Genomic DNA, 15786 nt, shown 5'->3' on the forward strand with positions numbered 1-15786 from the left:
TACAAGATGAGTGAACCTTGAATACATTGTGCTATATGAAAGCAGCCAGACACAAAAGGACAAATATTTCTTGATTCCACTTACATGAGGTACCTAGAATAGTCAGATTTATAGAAATAGAAAATACAATGGTTGTAACTTGAAGCTAGAGGAGAAAGTAGTAGGAAGTAACTGTTTAACAGGCATAGAGTTTCAGTTTGGGATGATGAAAAGTTCTAGAGATGAACAGTGGTGATGTTGCAGAGTAATAAAAAAGTAATGCCACTTAAAAACAGTTAAACGGGGCGGGGTGCAGTGGCTCACGCCTGTAGGCCCAGCACTTTGGGAGGGCGAGGCGGGTGGATCACGCGAGGTCAGGAGTTGGAGACCATTCAGCCCGATCAACATGGTGAAACCCCATCTCTACTACAAATACAAAAATTAGCCAGGCGTGGTAGCACATGACTATAATCCCAGCTACCTGGGAGGCTGAGGCAGGAGAATCACTTGAACCTGAGAGGCACAGTTTGCAGTGAACTGAGATCATGCCATTGCACTCCAGCCTGGGGAACACGAGCGAAAATCAGTCTTTTTTTAAAAAAAAAAGTTAAACGGTAAATTTTGTTAAGTGTATTTTGCCACAATAAAAAAGGAAAAAAATAAGTTGTGTGTATGGATGGTAGTGATAGCTGTATAACAGTGTAAATGTGTATATAACATCTCTGAATTGTACACTTAAAAATGGTTAAAATGGTGAATTTATGCTTATTTCCACAATATTTTTAAAAGTTGGTTAAGGTCTTTCAGTAATTAGCTTCACTCTAAATTATTTTTAAGGCAGATCAAAATATAGTTGCTCAGAGGCTTCTAAATACTTTGCAAGCAACTGAACCACCACTATAGCTAACCAGCACCCCTAAACTAATTATCGCCTAGCAAAGTATTACTGTCCTTCAACCCACTGGCCCTGCCTAAGTCTGGCAACCATATAAAATGCTTGATACTGCTTCTGCATTAATAAGCAGTGAGCTCTTCAAATATAACACTTGATGTCCAGGGCAGGAGCAGGTTATAGACACAGTATGCTTAAATCTATTTTCCCCATGGTTGATGACTAGACTTAAATCCTCAATCACATTTCCCTGCTACCTGACTGGGGTCTTGTTTCATTATCTGTCATCCATGGTCCTACTCCTTACATCTTTAATCCTCTCCTCTGGTCCTACATCTCATTCTAAAATCAGACTAAGTCTCCTCATGCTATTAAAATCTTCCCTGGACTCTGACACCTTCAAATTTCCCCGCCCGCATTCCCCAACTTACTCCTCTTCTTGGCTACCAAACACCTCTACCTGCCATTCATTTCTGGGTCCCCCAGGAATTGACTTTTGCCCGCTACTTGACTGAACTACACTCCTGAAAGTTAACCATGACCTCCAATCTGATAACTTATTATTCATACTACCCAAACTAAAACTCCAATTTGATAACCTATTATTCATACTACCCAAACTAAAGGCAAAAAAGAAGAAAGAAGAAGAAAAACAAAGGAAGAAGGAAGAAGGAAGAAAAGGAAGGAAGAAGGAAGGAAGAAGGAAGGAAAAGGAGACGGAGATGGAGACAGAGAAGAAGACAAACATTTGTAAAAGGTCATCAGTCACAACCTCCTTAAAACTATTTTCTCCCTTGGCTGAAACTCTAATTCTTGTCTTACTCTCTGGCCTCTCTTTTATCTCCTTCCACCAAATCTCCAAATATGGGTACTTGTCATTCTGCCTTCACCCTTTGTCTTCCCTCTCCTAGGAATTTTTCGGAACTTTTCTTCTTGAAACTTTACAAAACATGTGAAAATGATTTTTACATTTTATATGAATACCATCAGCACAAGAAGTAGCCGAAGGAGTCAGGTAGTCAGAGAACAATTCCACCTACCCCAGTAACTGAGTAGCTGGCAACAGAGGTATGCTTCCCTACTGCACATGTATATATCAGTGTCCAAGGTTAAGAAAACCATATTTGTATTTTTTGGCAGGTACAATACATTTTAAATGAAAAAAACATTTAGAATGTTTTCTTTTTAAAATGATTGTACTGCTAGAAGGAAGTATCTAACAATCTGTTCATTATTAATTGCATGTTTTCTGATATGGTTAATTATTTGGGCTTGATGTAATCATTCAGCTGGTTAAGACTGCTTACTGATATAAAGTTAAAGATAGGATGTATAAATGCAATGTAAATATCAGTTTCTTAAGGTTAAAAATAATAATAATTTCCTCCAATAGAGAGTTCTTAACATTCTATGTGGAAATAAAATTTGTAGAAAAGAAACAGAAAATTGAAATCCATAGAGAATTGATATGCTGTACCTTAAAACTTATCACCAGAATACTTAAATTCTTAAAAAGTATAATTTATGATATTTAATAAACAATTTGAGTATGAAAAATTAAAACCATGGACTTTTTTAAACTTTAGGATTAATGACTAGTAATGGCTTCTTTGCTTAAGTTGCTTCCTTTTGCCTTAAACAAAGAAACCATACATCTTAAAGTTTTATCATAAAAGCAGAATGTATATGAAAGTATTTCACTTTCACAATTTTTAAAATATTTTAAGGCTCAAAAACTTAAGGATATGTGAAAGTGATCAAGATGTGGTGATAAAGGAAAAAAAGAAAGTTATAAAACAATGTAATCTCATGATTCCAATTTTGGTTAAAAACCAGTATGTACTGATGGGCACAGTAGACACACAAAGTACACAGAAGCCTATATATCAAAACGTTAATGGTAAATCTTGAGGTAGTACAAGTGATTTTTATTTTCTTCCTTATACTTTGTTTTCTTCCTTTACACCTTTATTCCTTTTTATAGCAAACATGCATCACATTTATAGCTGAGTTTCGTGGAAGAATAAACTCTATATTTCATTCCATTTCTGCCTTCCTGCTTATATTTTGATAGACTAGAAAAGGACCATCTTCCAAAGCTGTGCAGAGTAACTTTTTAGCATTGCCAGTGTTCTCAAGTACCTAATCCATCACCAAATCCTGTTAATCCACTTACAAAATACACCAGAATTCAAGTACTCACTATTTTCACTGATTCTTCAAGAGAAGTCACCGTCATCTCTTGGTTTATGCAAAAGTCTCCTAACTAATCTACGTAATTCCACCCTTACCGCCTTTTAGGCTCTCATGTCACTCCTCTACTTAGAAATCCTGTGACTTCTCATCTCATTCAGCATAAAAGTCTAAGCACTGATTGTAACCTTCAAGGTTCTATGATCTGGACCAAGAATCACCAGGCACACTCCCACTTCAGCACCACAGAACTTGCAGTAAGTTGGCTCTACCTAGATATTCTACACCCAGATACCCTCATTTTCTTCAGCTTTTTATTCAAGTATCATCTTCTCAATAAGGCCTTCACTGGCAATCCAACACAACACATCAACCACTCCACCCCACCCTTGAAATTTCCTATCTCGTTTCCCTGTTTTATTTTTTCTACTCTGGCACTTATGACTATCTAACACACATGATGTATTTATTTATTTATTTGTGATATTATCTCCCTCCCTCAGTAGAATATAAACTCTATAAAGAGAAATTTTTACCTTTGCTTTCCCTGCTGCTATATTCCTAGTACCTAGAACAGTCCCAAGTACATGGTAAGTACTCAATATATATCTACTGAATAAATGGATAAACGCATTCCAGTGAATCCACAAGCTTAAACCCACAGCTTCTCAGTTACAGTAATGGTTGGCTCAATGCATGTCATGAAATGATAGCAACACATTTATTCATATTCTGAGAATCAATCACTTTCTAAGTGACTTTGCATAGGGCAAGAGAGCTGAAGAACAGCTATAGTAAACAATAATGCAGACATATTTTCTCAAGCCTAAAAGGGAGCATCTAGGATCTTAGCTTCAAAATTCATGAATAAAATTATGACTTGATTTGGTGTAACAAAGATAATGTACTCTGAGATCATATTGCTGTTATTGTTCATACTAAAAAGTAAGCAAAACTGTCTAAAATCATATTGTTACTTTTCTAACTTTTCCACTAGAATATTCAATTCCAGTCTGTGAAACTGGATATATAACTTTCCTTATGCAAACAAAAAACTAGCTGAATATCATACTGCTATGCACCTGAGTATCTGTTATCTGCAAGATCTTTGGATCTTTTATAAACACCAATCAATGCTGTGCAGACAGAGCTAAGGGGGAAAGGCAATTAGATACTGTGAAAAAATGGAGGCAATCAGAAGAAATACAGTCCATGGTGGCAGTGACAGAGCTAAGCAGGAGGTATGGATAATCTGGGTAAGTGCCATGGAAAAATAAATATCATGATTGAACTTGAGGCAAATGGAAACAGTTCAAATTGGCTTCATACACTACTCTGTGAAACATATGATGTCCATATGTCCATTACCAACAAACTGAAACATGGAAAATAACAAAAGCCAATGCTATGATGGCTATAAGAACACACCCAATGCCAGTCTCTACCACACCACAGCAGCATAACTTACTCTAGCTGCCAGGTAAGTTAGCTAAGAAGTCAGAAGCAATAAGAAAAAGAGGAGAAAGAACTAACTAAAAACTGTTCTCCTTCCCTACAGAAGACAAAGTTGGGATCGATACTAGAAAGTAAAATGTAACAACAATAAAGGCTGAAAAGTAAAGTGCAATTTTTTCTCTGTAGACAGTTTCTAAAAGTATAAACTACTTTGGAATTAAAGAAGGCAACATTTTATCCAAAACTACAAATGATTTAAGATCCAGAGAACTAAATAAAATAACAGAGGAATAAGATGGAATAACTTCCAAATAAAAAATTATAAATATGACCTTTCAAGTTTTGAAATACATAATAGAGTATAAAAAGAAACTGACCAAAAGATGTGGTGGGAATCCATTACGTTTTACATCAGTTTCAATAAGTCTACCACATTTTCCTTCTACAGTTTCTAACACCACCTTTTTCTGTTGTTGTTGTTTTTTGCTGTTGTTGTTGTTGTTGGTTTTTTTTGAGACCGAGTCTCACTCTGTCACCCAGGTTGGAATGCAGTGGCATGATCTCGGCTCACTGCAACCTCCACCTCCTGGATTCAAGCGATTCTCCTGCCCCTGCCTCAGCCTCCCAAGTAGCTGGGACTAGAGGTGTGCGCCACCACACACAGCTAATTTTTGTATTTTTAGTGGAGACAGGGTTTCACCATGTTGGTCAGGCTGGTCTTGAACTCCTGACCTCATGATCCAACCACCTTGACCTCCCAAAGTGCTGGGATTACACACGTGAGCCACTGTGCCCGGCCTCTAACCCCCACCTTTCTATACTCTCTAACCCCCTAAGTGATTCATCTTCAAGATACAACAAGAGTTGACATAAAAGAAGTAGAGCTTAACTTAGGCAAGTGTCATGAAGGACCAATTTACACAGCAAAGCCAAAACTGTAAAAAAAAATAAAAATATAAATATAAATTTTGTATAATTTTTAAGTCTTAAAGCCTATCTGGTGGTACTGACCTTTTCAACCAATCAAAACCAGGCCAGTCAGATGAACTATATAAAAATAATATGTACAACGATTATATATCCATAATAATTAAAAAGAATGTTTAAGAAAATAATCTCAGCACTTATTCAGAAATACACTAGTGTCACTCAAACTATACAGTAATGAAATTCAGCAGCTAAAAATATATAACTATTTTACAGTAAATATCAATGTCATTCCTGTTTCAACCTGACTTCCCATTCTACCCCTAAACTCCCAAACTTGAAACCAACTACAATTTCTTGAGTAGCTGGAGTGTGGTTTAGGAAAGGAAGCTATGCTTGTTTGTATGGAATCTGCCATTTCCTCCCTGCCAAAACACTTGTTTAAAAAGTCATGTAATATTTCTATTAAATTGTAAATGCAGTCGACAAGGAAATAGCCTACTAGCAGTGTATTACCTTTGTGGCAGTGCCAACGGGCCTACAGCAAAATAGTGCACATGATAATTTCAACATGCATTCCCAAGTAACAAAATTGTGCTTTACATAAATACCACAGAACCTGAGCAAGATCCAAAAAAGCAATGAAAATCTGCCCAAGCTTTCATGCTTGCCTATATCAATTGTATGTCATAACTAAAGCAAAATAGAAAAGCATCTACATATGTTCAAGAAGCTTGTGAAGTTAGATCATATAACCCTGGGAAAACTATTGCAACTTAAATCTGTGTATTTCTTGTTAACCACTGTAACAACTCACTAATAAAAATGAAGAAAAACCATGGATATCAAATGAACCAAAATGTACTAACTACATACAAGTCCTTAAAGATCATGATGCAACTTATTAACAAGAACATATGTTCAGTGTAAGCCACAATTGTTATGTTAAATTATTTTTCTTTGATATCATTCATTTGATTACAGAATGTAAGAGATTCACGAGCCTTCCAATTAAAATGGTGACCTTCAGTTTGTAAGTCACTTACCGAAATGCTTAAAAAGTCACCACCGATCATTTATTTCTTACCTTGCATTGCATAGCACCACTACACATTTAATTATGCCAATTAAATAATCCCAGATGTAATAAAGATGGTTCTATTCATGTAAAAGTTATACTTCAAACCAAGTTAACATAATTAAATAATTAATCTGTAATTAATAGTCTTCTAGGACAGCTGAATTCTATTCTACAGCAATTTAACTAATATGCATATTTATTTTGTAAGTCAGGTCTGTCTCGTCTTTTTTAAAAATGTCAATCGATGCATAATTTCAAAATTTAAACCTGATAGAGACACCATTTCCTCCAAAAATGTAAATTTTTTAAGTGTTATACACATGAAATTAGAGTAAATACCTGCCTTCAGTATACCTCCTTCCACCTTTCTACCCTATGCACGCCAAGTTATTTATGTCTCCTAAAATAAATGCTAGCTTAAATCTCTGGCACAAACAGTTACTACTGCTGGCTTAGAATAAAATAAAACTTACTATGACCAACAGAGTAAGTCCACACAATTGCTTTTAAGGTATAAATCTTCAATAAAGCTTAACAGTTTTCTGTTAAACCAGTTTTCATCCCCAATTAGCAAACCAAAGCTACTATATCCTAAGGCCAACATTAAAGTGCCCACTGCCGATTTTTCTGATCTCTAGTAAGGAACAGGAACTAAAGTGCCAAAAAAGAAATAAATAATATAAATTATATCAATTTAAAATTTAAATGTTAAATAAATAAATTGTGCTAAGTAAAAGTTTGAAAGGCAAGCTGTAAGGGATGACAGTTCTTTCAAGTTGGATTTGATTTGCATTTAATTACTTTCATTTTTTAATTTATTTCATTGATTTCTTATTCTAAGTTGTAAGTACAACACTTATTATTTTAAGAAAGAAAAATCTGAGCTTACTAGATTTCAGTATTAACACCACAGAAGCATCTTTGAGATAGGAAAGGAAATCAAGCACATATTCAACAAAAATATTTATTGGATATTCTTATGTTAGAATCTGCTAGATTCATTTAGACACACAAAGATGAAACATACTTGAATTTAAAACTTAGATCTAGCAGGGAAATAAAACAACTATATCAAAATAACTATGATAATACACAGTAAGTTTAAAAGTGCCATAAGAAAATTATAGATAAAGTGATATGAGAATTCAAAGAAAGAAAATATTTTTTAAATCAGTAGGATGAGGAACTTCTAACAATAATTAGACTTATCTAAAACTAAGTTTTCCAGAAGTAGAAAGATTATGGGACGAAGACATCATAATCTATGGCAAGATTTTTAAATCTGGTTCCAGACTGAAATGCATGATATGCTATGATAAAGAAAATAGTAAACAAAACACTATCCTAAATACACAATGTAACAAGAAACCCTCTTGAGGGTCACTGATATTAAGAACCACAGTTCTCAATTATTTTGGATCAAGGAATCCTTGTTTCAAGGAGTCATTATTTTCATTTTGATGGAAAACTATGAACTATCTTATCAGAAAAATACATACCTGCACAAACATCAATATTTAAGCGCAATTTCATAAGATGTGTTGACTGAATTCTCTGCCCCAGAAACGGCTCATTCTACCCTCTTGTGAATCATGGTTTCCATTACTGGGCTAGTATGTAGTATAGGTGAAAATGAAGAAGTAAAAAATAACTGTTTTTCTCCATTAGAAAAGAGAAAATGCATTGCAGTCCTAATAGGCTCATTATGTTCATATTGCTTCCAGTAGAGGCTGCAGAAGACATCTCAGCAGCCATAAGCAGGAACTTAAAAGTTTTCAGTAACCTCCCCTGGCTAGCAATAAACGGTCAATAAGCAGGTTCAGGCACAGAAACAGTAAATCCTTTGGGTACTGTGTAACGTCCTAATATCTCGCATCCTACTGAATGTCCTACAAAAAAATCAGGTGATGAAAACCAGCTGCTCGATCCTTCTACAGCGCAAAGTTCCTTAAGTAACAATGGTAAATATTATTAAACGGGCATCCTCTGTAAGAACCTGAACGAATTTACAGTCTCAATGTTACTTCAAAAGCAACTTCATAAAGCTAGCTCATATTTCTACAGTAGTATTTTACATGTATTGTTCATATACACTGTCCCTTCTGATCTTCAAAAAGAACTCTGTGACGTAGATAGATGAGGGTCCATTATAACTAATTCACAGATAACAAAATTGATTCAAGTCTCACAAGTCTCAAACATCAGGTCACACCATTATTACGTAGCAACAATGGAAGCATTCAGACTTAGTTAGAATTTGGATTTCCAACGCCTGGTTCAGTAATTATTGCTCTACAGATTCAAATTAAAAACCATTACTGGTTCATAAAATCAATGTAATGAATTTGGACCACACAAATGAAAAGATGTAACAGAATAGAATACTGTGATAGAACAGAAGTCAGAGTGAAACACAAATAAAGAAAATAAGTATGGTTTCATGTACATTTTGTTTCACTTATGTGTGTGTGTGTCTGCACACATGTGCATAATGGGTCACACTGTGAAAATATTTCTACTATGAACCACAATTTTAAAAGTCTGAAATGTAAATGTCATCTTTCAATCATTAATAAATCAATTTAACTTGTCTCCTTCAAATTCTCCCACACAAATACACAGAAATATTGCATTTATCAGTATCCCACATTAAAATCCTAAAAAGATGAAATGTAGTATAATTCTTTCTCAGTAAGTATTACCCTAAGCAATACTTAATGGAAACATGTCCCCAAAACTGTAATTCATATTTATATAATTTGTATTTCAGTAGGAAAATAATTGCTTCCTCAATAGTTACCAAACTAATCATGTGTACAGAGCACTTGGCAATACCAACAGCAAGGTTACAATACAGATTAAGAGTAGGAATGCCTCTTTCCTGTGTGAGCATCAGGGGTGACCCCAGCAGGCTTAATCAAGAGAAGCTGAGACTTGTTTATTCTCTTCACTTGTTCACGTCTTAAAGAATAGTAACTCTGACAAGACAAAAATATGTTGAAACTGTCACTGTAATAAACCTTAATCCCCAATTTAGGGGCTAGAATGCCTTGTACCACCATCACCCTTCAATGTGTATCAGGACCACAAAGCAGAGAACTCTAACTTTCAAATGGAATAAAAATCCATGTCTTGGAAGCAGTACTGAAATTCTCTGATGATCCCATTTCTCCCACTCCTCTGGATCCTTGGATGATCTGAAAGTACAGTTAACAGAATCAAGGTATCAGCTAAAATAAGCAAAAAAAATAGGGAAGAGAAAGGAAAGGAAACCAAAGGTAGAGACGGGGGTGAGGTGAGACTATTTGCCTACACGTCCTGTCAGGAAACAAAAAAATCAAAGGACAACGGTAAGAAGAAAAGTAAAAAAGGAAGATAAAGGTAAGTTCAAGGGAGAAATGCAAGTAAAGTATATAATGACAAAATAATAAAATCTTTGTCTACAACCATATGATATTATGTAATTTAATATATACATATAACTGAATAAATGTTTTACAGTGTATAGTTTTCTATTCTAACCAATAAAACTCTTATCTACCCTTTCCTATTAAATAAAACAGAAATCTAAATGATTCTAACATTAAAATGCTAGTTATCACTGAATTATAAATTCCAAAACAACAGGGAATATGGCTGCTGTGCTTACTACTATTACTTCATAACAGCTCAAGTGATACCTGATAAGTGTGCACCAAGTTTCTACGGAAAGAAATAAAGGAAAGGGAAAGGGAGTAAAAGAAAACAGGAAGGCACTCTAGATGACATTTCATTTCTCTGACACAAAACCACCAATTTGGGAGAGTAGATATACTGTCCAACTGGTCCCAAGGCCAAATTTATTGCCTTTACGTTAGAATATGCATTTCTTACATTCTAACATTAATATTAAATCAAAAATAAGTTAATATTAATGATTAAATTTAGTATTGACAACAACATGAGAATGTCCCATCATAAGAATATACACATTCACATGGCAGAAAATTAAGAGTATCATTCTCATTACTAAAAGATTCATTAATAATTGTTTGTACTCCAAGGCCAGGCGCGGTGGCTCACGCCTGTAATCCCAGCACTCTGGGAGGCCAAGACAGGCGGATCACGAGGTCAGGAGATCAAGACCATCCTAGCTAATATGGTGAAACCCCGTCTCTACTAAAAAATACAAAAAAAAAAAACAAAAAAAAACTAGCCAGGAGGGCGGGCGCTTGTTGTCCCAGCTACTCAGGAGGTGAGGCAGGAGAATGGCGTAAACCCAGGAGGCGGAGCTTGCAGTGAGCTGAGATCCGGCCACTGCACTCCAGCCTGGGCGACTGAGTGAGACTCTGTCTCAAAAAAAAAAAGAATTATTTGTACTCCAAAAGTTCCCACTAGCTCCCAAGCAATGAATCCTAACTAGAATGAAATGTATGAAATAACAGATACAGAACTCAGAATATGGATGTCAAAGAAACTCAACAAGATCCAAGAGAAAGCTGAAATCCAACACAAAGGAAACAGAAGAACAATCTAAGATTTGAAGGACGGCATAGTTATTTTAAGAAAGAACCAAACAGAACCTCTGGAACTGAAAAATTCACTAGAGGAATTTCGAAATATAGTTGGAAGCCTTAACAACAGACTAGACCAAGCAAAAGAAAGAATTTCTGAGACTGAAGATCAGTTCTTCAAATCAACCCAGTCAGATAAAAATAAAAGTAATTTTTAAAAATGAAAAAAGCCTTCAAGAAATATGAGATTACATAAAATAACCAAATATGTGATTTAGTGGCATTCCTGAGAGAGAAGAGAGAGTGAGCAACTTGGAAAACATATTTGAGGATAGATATAATTCAGAAAAAATTTCCACAATCTTGCTAGAGGGGTCAACATGCAGATATACAAGAAATCCAGATAACTCCTACAAGATACTACACAAAATGACTATTCCCCAGGCACACAGTCATCAGACCATCCAAGGTCAGCCAAAAGAAAAAACCTTAAAGGCAGCTAGAGAAAAGTGTCGTATGAACTGCAAAGCAGCAGTCTCCAAACTTTTTGGCACCAGGGACCGGTGTCATGGATGACAAGTTTTCCACGGATGGGGCTGGAGGGGGTGGTTTAGGTATGAAACTGTTCCACCTCAGTTCATCAGGCATTCGAGTTTCGTAAGGACTGCGCAACCCAGATCCCTTGCACATGCAGTTCACAAAAGGGTTCATGCTCCTAAGAGAATCCAATGTCACTGATGATCTGAGAGGAGGCGGAGCTTAGGTTGTAATTCTTGATCGCCCACTGCCCACCTCCAGCTATGTGACCTGGTTCCTAATAGTCCATGGACCAGTACCACTCTGTGGTCCAGGGATTGGGGACCCCTGCCTCTAAAGGGAAACCCATCAGACTAACAGTAAACTTCTCAGCAGAAATCCTACAAACCAGACAAGATTAGGGGCCAATTTTGAGCATTCTTAAAAGAAATTACAGCCAAGAATTTCATATCTTGCCAAACTAAGCTTCATAAATGAAGGAAACATAACGTATTTCCCAGACAAGCAATTACTAAGCAAATTTGTCACTGCCAGACCAGCCCTTCAAGAGATGCTTAAGAGAGGTCTAAACATGGAAACAAAAGAATGACATTTACTAATACAAAAGCACACATAAAGCACATAACCCACAGACTCTATAAAGTAACTATACAATCCAGACTACAAAGCAACTAGCTAACAACCCTATGACGGGAACGAAACCTCACATATCAATATTAACCTTGAATATAATGGGCCTAAATGGCCCACTTAAAAGACATAGAGTGGCAAACTGGAAAAAACAAACAAAATCCATCTTTCTTTTATCTGCAAGAGAACCATCTCACAAGTAACAACACCCATAGACTCACAGTAAATGAATGGAGAAAGATCAGGTAAACGGAAAACAAAGAAGAGCAGACGTTTTATACTAGATAAAACAGACTTTAAACAAACAACAGTAAAAAAAGACAAAAAAGAGCATTATATAATTTTTTAAAAGGGTTCAATTATGCAAGAAGACTTAACTATCCTAAATATATACACACTCAACACTGGAGCACCCAGATTTATGAAAACAATTACTTTTAGACATAAGAAAAGATGTTGACAGTGACACAATAACAGTGGGAGACTTCAACACCCCACTGACAGCATTAGACTGATCATCAAGGCAGAACTCTAAGAAAGAAATTCTGGACTTAAATTTAATGCTTGACCAACTGAACCTAATAGACATCTACAGAATACTCTACCAAACAACCACAGAATATACATTCTTCTCATATGTACATAGAACATACTCAAAGATTGACCACATGCTCAATCATAAGCAAGTCTCAATAAATTCAAAAAAAGCAAAATCATACCAGGCATCTTCTCAGACCACAATGGAATAAAAATAAAAACCAACACCAAGAGGAACTCTCAAAACCACACAAATACGTGAAAACTAAACAACGTGCTCCTGAATGACTTTTGGGTAAACAATGAAATTAAGGCATAAATCAAAAAGTTCTTTGAAAAAAATGAAAACAGAGACACAACATACCAAAACCTCTGGGGTACAGCAAAAGCAGTGTTAAGAGGAAAGTTTAGAGTGCTAAATGCCTACACCAAGAAAATTGATCTCAAATTGACAATCTAACCTCACACCTAAAGGAACAAAAAAACAAGAAAAACTAAACCCAAAGCTAGGAGAAGGAAAGAAATAAGTAAAGTCAGAGTAGAACTAAATGAAATTGAGAACAAAAAACCATACAAAAGATCAATGAAACAAAAAGTTGTTTTTTTGAAAGGATGAATAAAACTGACAGAGACTGCTACCTAGATTTAAAAAGGAAAGAGAGAAGATCCAAATAGGCACAATCAGAAATAACCAAGGTGACATCACAACAAAGCCCACAGAAATACAGCAATGCTCAGAGGCTACTATGAACATTTCAATACATACAAAGTAGAAAATCTAGAGAAAATGGATTAATTCCTGAAAACACACAACCTCCAAGATTGAACTAGGAAGAAACAAAAATCCTGAAGAGACCAACAAGTAACAAGATTGAATCAGAAATTAAACACCTACCAATGAATAAAAGCCCCCAAAAAGAGAGATTCACAGCCGAATTCTACCAGTACTAATGAAACCATTACAAACAATCAAAGAGGAGGGCCTCCTCCCTAACTCATTCCACAAAGCCAGTATCATCCTGATATCAAAATCTGGCAAAGACATAACAAAAAAAGAAAATTACAAGCCAATATCCCTGATGAACATAAGACACAAAATTCCTCAACAAAATACTAGCACACTGAGCTAGGTGGAATGGCTCACATCTATAATCCCAGCACTTTGGGAGGCTAAGGCAGAAGGATCACTGGAGCTCAGGAGTTTGACACCAGCCTGGGCAATATATTGAGATCCCATCTCTCCAGAAAAATTTTTTTAATTAGCCAGGTACAGTGGCACATGCTTGTAGTCCTAGCTACTCAGAAGGCTGAGATGGGAAGATCACTTTAGCCTGTGATGTCAAGGCTGCAGTGAGCCATGGCTGCACCACTGCACCAGAGCCTGGGTGACAAAGTAAGCCTGTCTCAAGAAAAAAAATATATATATGAGCAAACCAAATCCAGCAGCACATCAAAAACTTAATTCACCACAATCAAGTGGGCTTTATTCCCAGGATGTAAGGATGATTCAACATATGCAAGTCAGTAAATGATTTACCACATAAGGAGAAGTAAAAACAAAAACCATATAATTATCTCAATAGACACAGAAAAGGTTTTTGATAAAATCCTATACCCCTTCATTATAAAAATCTACAACAAACTTGTCATCACAACATACCTTAACATAATAAGAGTTATCTATTACAAACTCACAGCCAACATCATACTGAAAGGGCAAAAGCTAGATGCATTCCCTTAAGAACTGGGACAAGACAAAGATGTCCACTCTCACCATTCCTATTCATTATGTTACTGGAAGTCCTAGCCAGAGCAATGAGGCAAGAGAAAGAAACAAAAGACATACAAATAGGAAAAAAAGAAGTCAAATTATCTCTCTTCACTGACAACATAATTGTATACTAGAAAATCCTAAAGATTCTGTCAAAAGACTCCTAGGCCTGATAAATGATTTCAGCAGTCTCAGGATATAAAGTCAATGTACAAAAATCAGTAGCACTGCTATACACTAATAATGTTCAAGCTGAGAGCCAAGTCAAGAATGCAATGCCATTTACAATGCCTACCAAAAAAAAAAAAAAAAATTAGGAATATACCTAACCAAGGAGGTGAAGGATATCCACAAAGAGAACTAAAAAAGACTACTAAAAGATATCAGAGACGACACAAATAGAAGAGCATTCCATGTTCCCAGGTTGGACGAATCAATATTGTTAAAAATGGTCATACTGCCCAAAGCAATCTACAGATTCAATGCTATTCCTATCAAACTACCATCATCATTTTTCACAGAATTAGAAAAAAACTATTCTAAAATTTATATGGAACCAAAAAGGAACCCAAATAGCCAAGGCAATTCTAAGCAAAAAGAACAAAGCCAGAGACATCAATTTACCTGACTTCAAACTATACTACATGGCTACTGTAACCAAAACAGCAAGGTACTGTACAAAAATAGAAACATAGACCAATGGAACAGAACAGAGGCATACAAAAATAATGAGATCATGCCCTTTGCAGGAATGTGGACGCAGCTGGAGGCCACAGTCCTAAGCAAACTAACACAGAAACAGAAAACCAAATACTGCATGTTCTCACTTACAAGTGGGAGCTGAATACTGGGTTCACATGGACATAACTATGGAAACAATAGACACTAGGAACTCTAAAAGGAAGAAAGGGGTGGAGAGGACAAGGGCTGAAAAACTTCCTATTGGATACTATGTTCGCTATCTGGGTGACAGGATCAGCAGAAGCCCAAACCTCAGCACCATGCAATATACCCTTGTAACAAACCTACACATGTACCACCACTAAACCTAAAATAAAAATGGAAATTTAAATAATATAAATAAACTGTGAAAAAATATTTTTAAAAAATAATTTCCAAAGAATTTTGAAATGCTGATTTACAATTATTAAATATTTACACAACTTCTTCAGAATACATCTATTGCATAATGCAGAGTACATATATATGATTAAATAAAAATAATCCTCTACTTGGTAGACAACTAAGTCATTTGCACAGAAACAGTGAAAAGCATTCTGATTCAAAGATC

At 35.7% G+C, this 15786-nt stretch overlaps 1 protein-coding gene across 8 annotated transcripts in view; it reads right to left on the reverse strand.

Moving 5' to 3' along the window:
- The window catches only part of STK3 (serine/threonine kinase 3), a 331890-nt gene that overhangs the window by 205901 nt on the left and 110203 nt on the right, over window positions 1-15786 (reverse strand). Inside the window, exon 7 of one of the 8 annotated variants that reach the window (XM_074000049.1) lies at window positions 7476-9724. The exons of the other annotated variants lie outside the window; for them this stretch is intronic. Within the exon in view, the coding sequence (XP_073856150.1) occupies window positions 9629-9724 (96 nt within the window). The 3' untranslated portion in view covers window positions 7476-9628. Of the gene's footprint in view, window positions 1-7475; window positions 9725-15786 lie in introns of those variants that run through there. 8 annotated transcript variants of the gene reach the window in all.

Source organism: Macaca fascicularis, chromosome 8, assembly GCF_037993035.2.
Source record: "Macaca fascicularis isolate 582-1 chromosome 8, T2T-MFA8v1.1".
Lineage (NCBI taxonomy): Eukaryota > Metazoa > Chordata > Mammalia > Primates > Cercopithecidae > Macaca > Macaca fascicularis.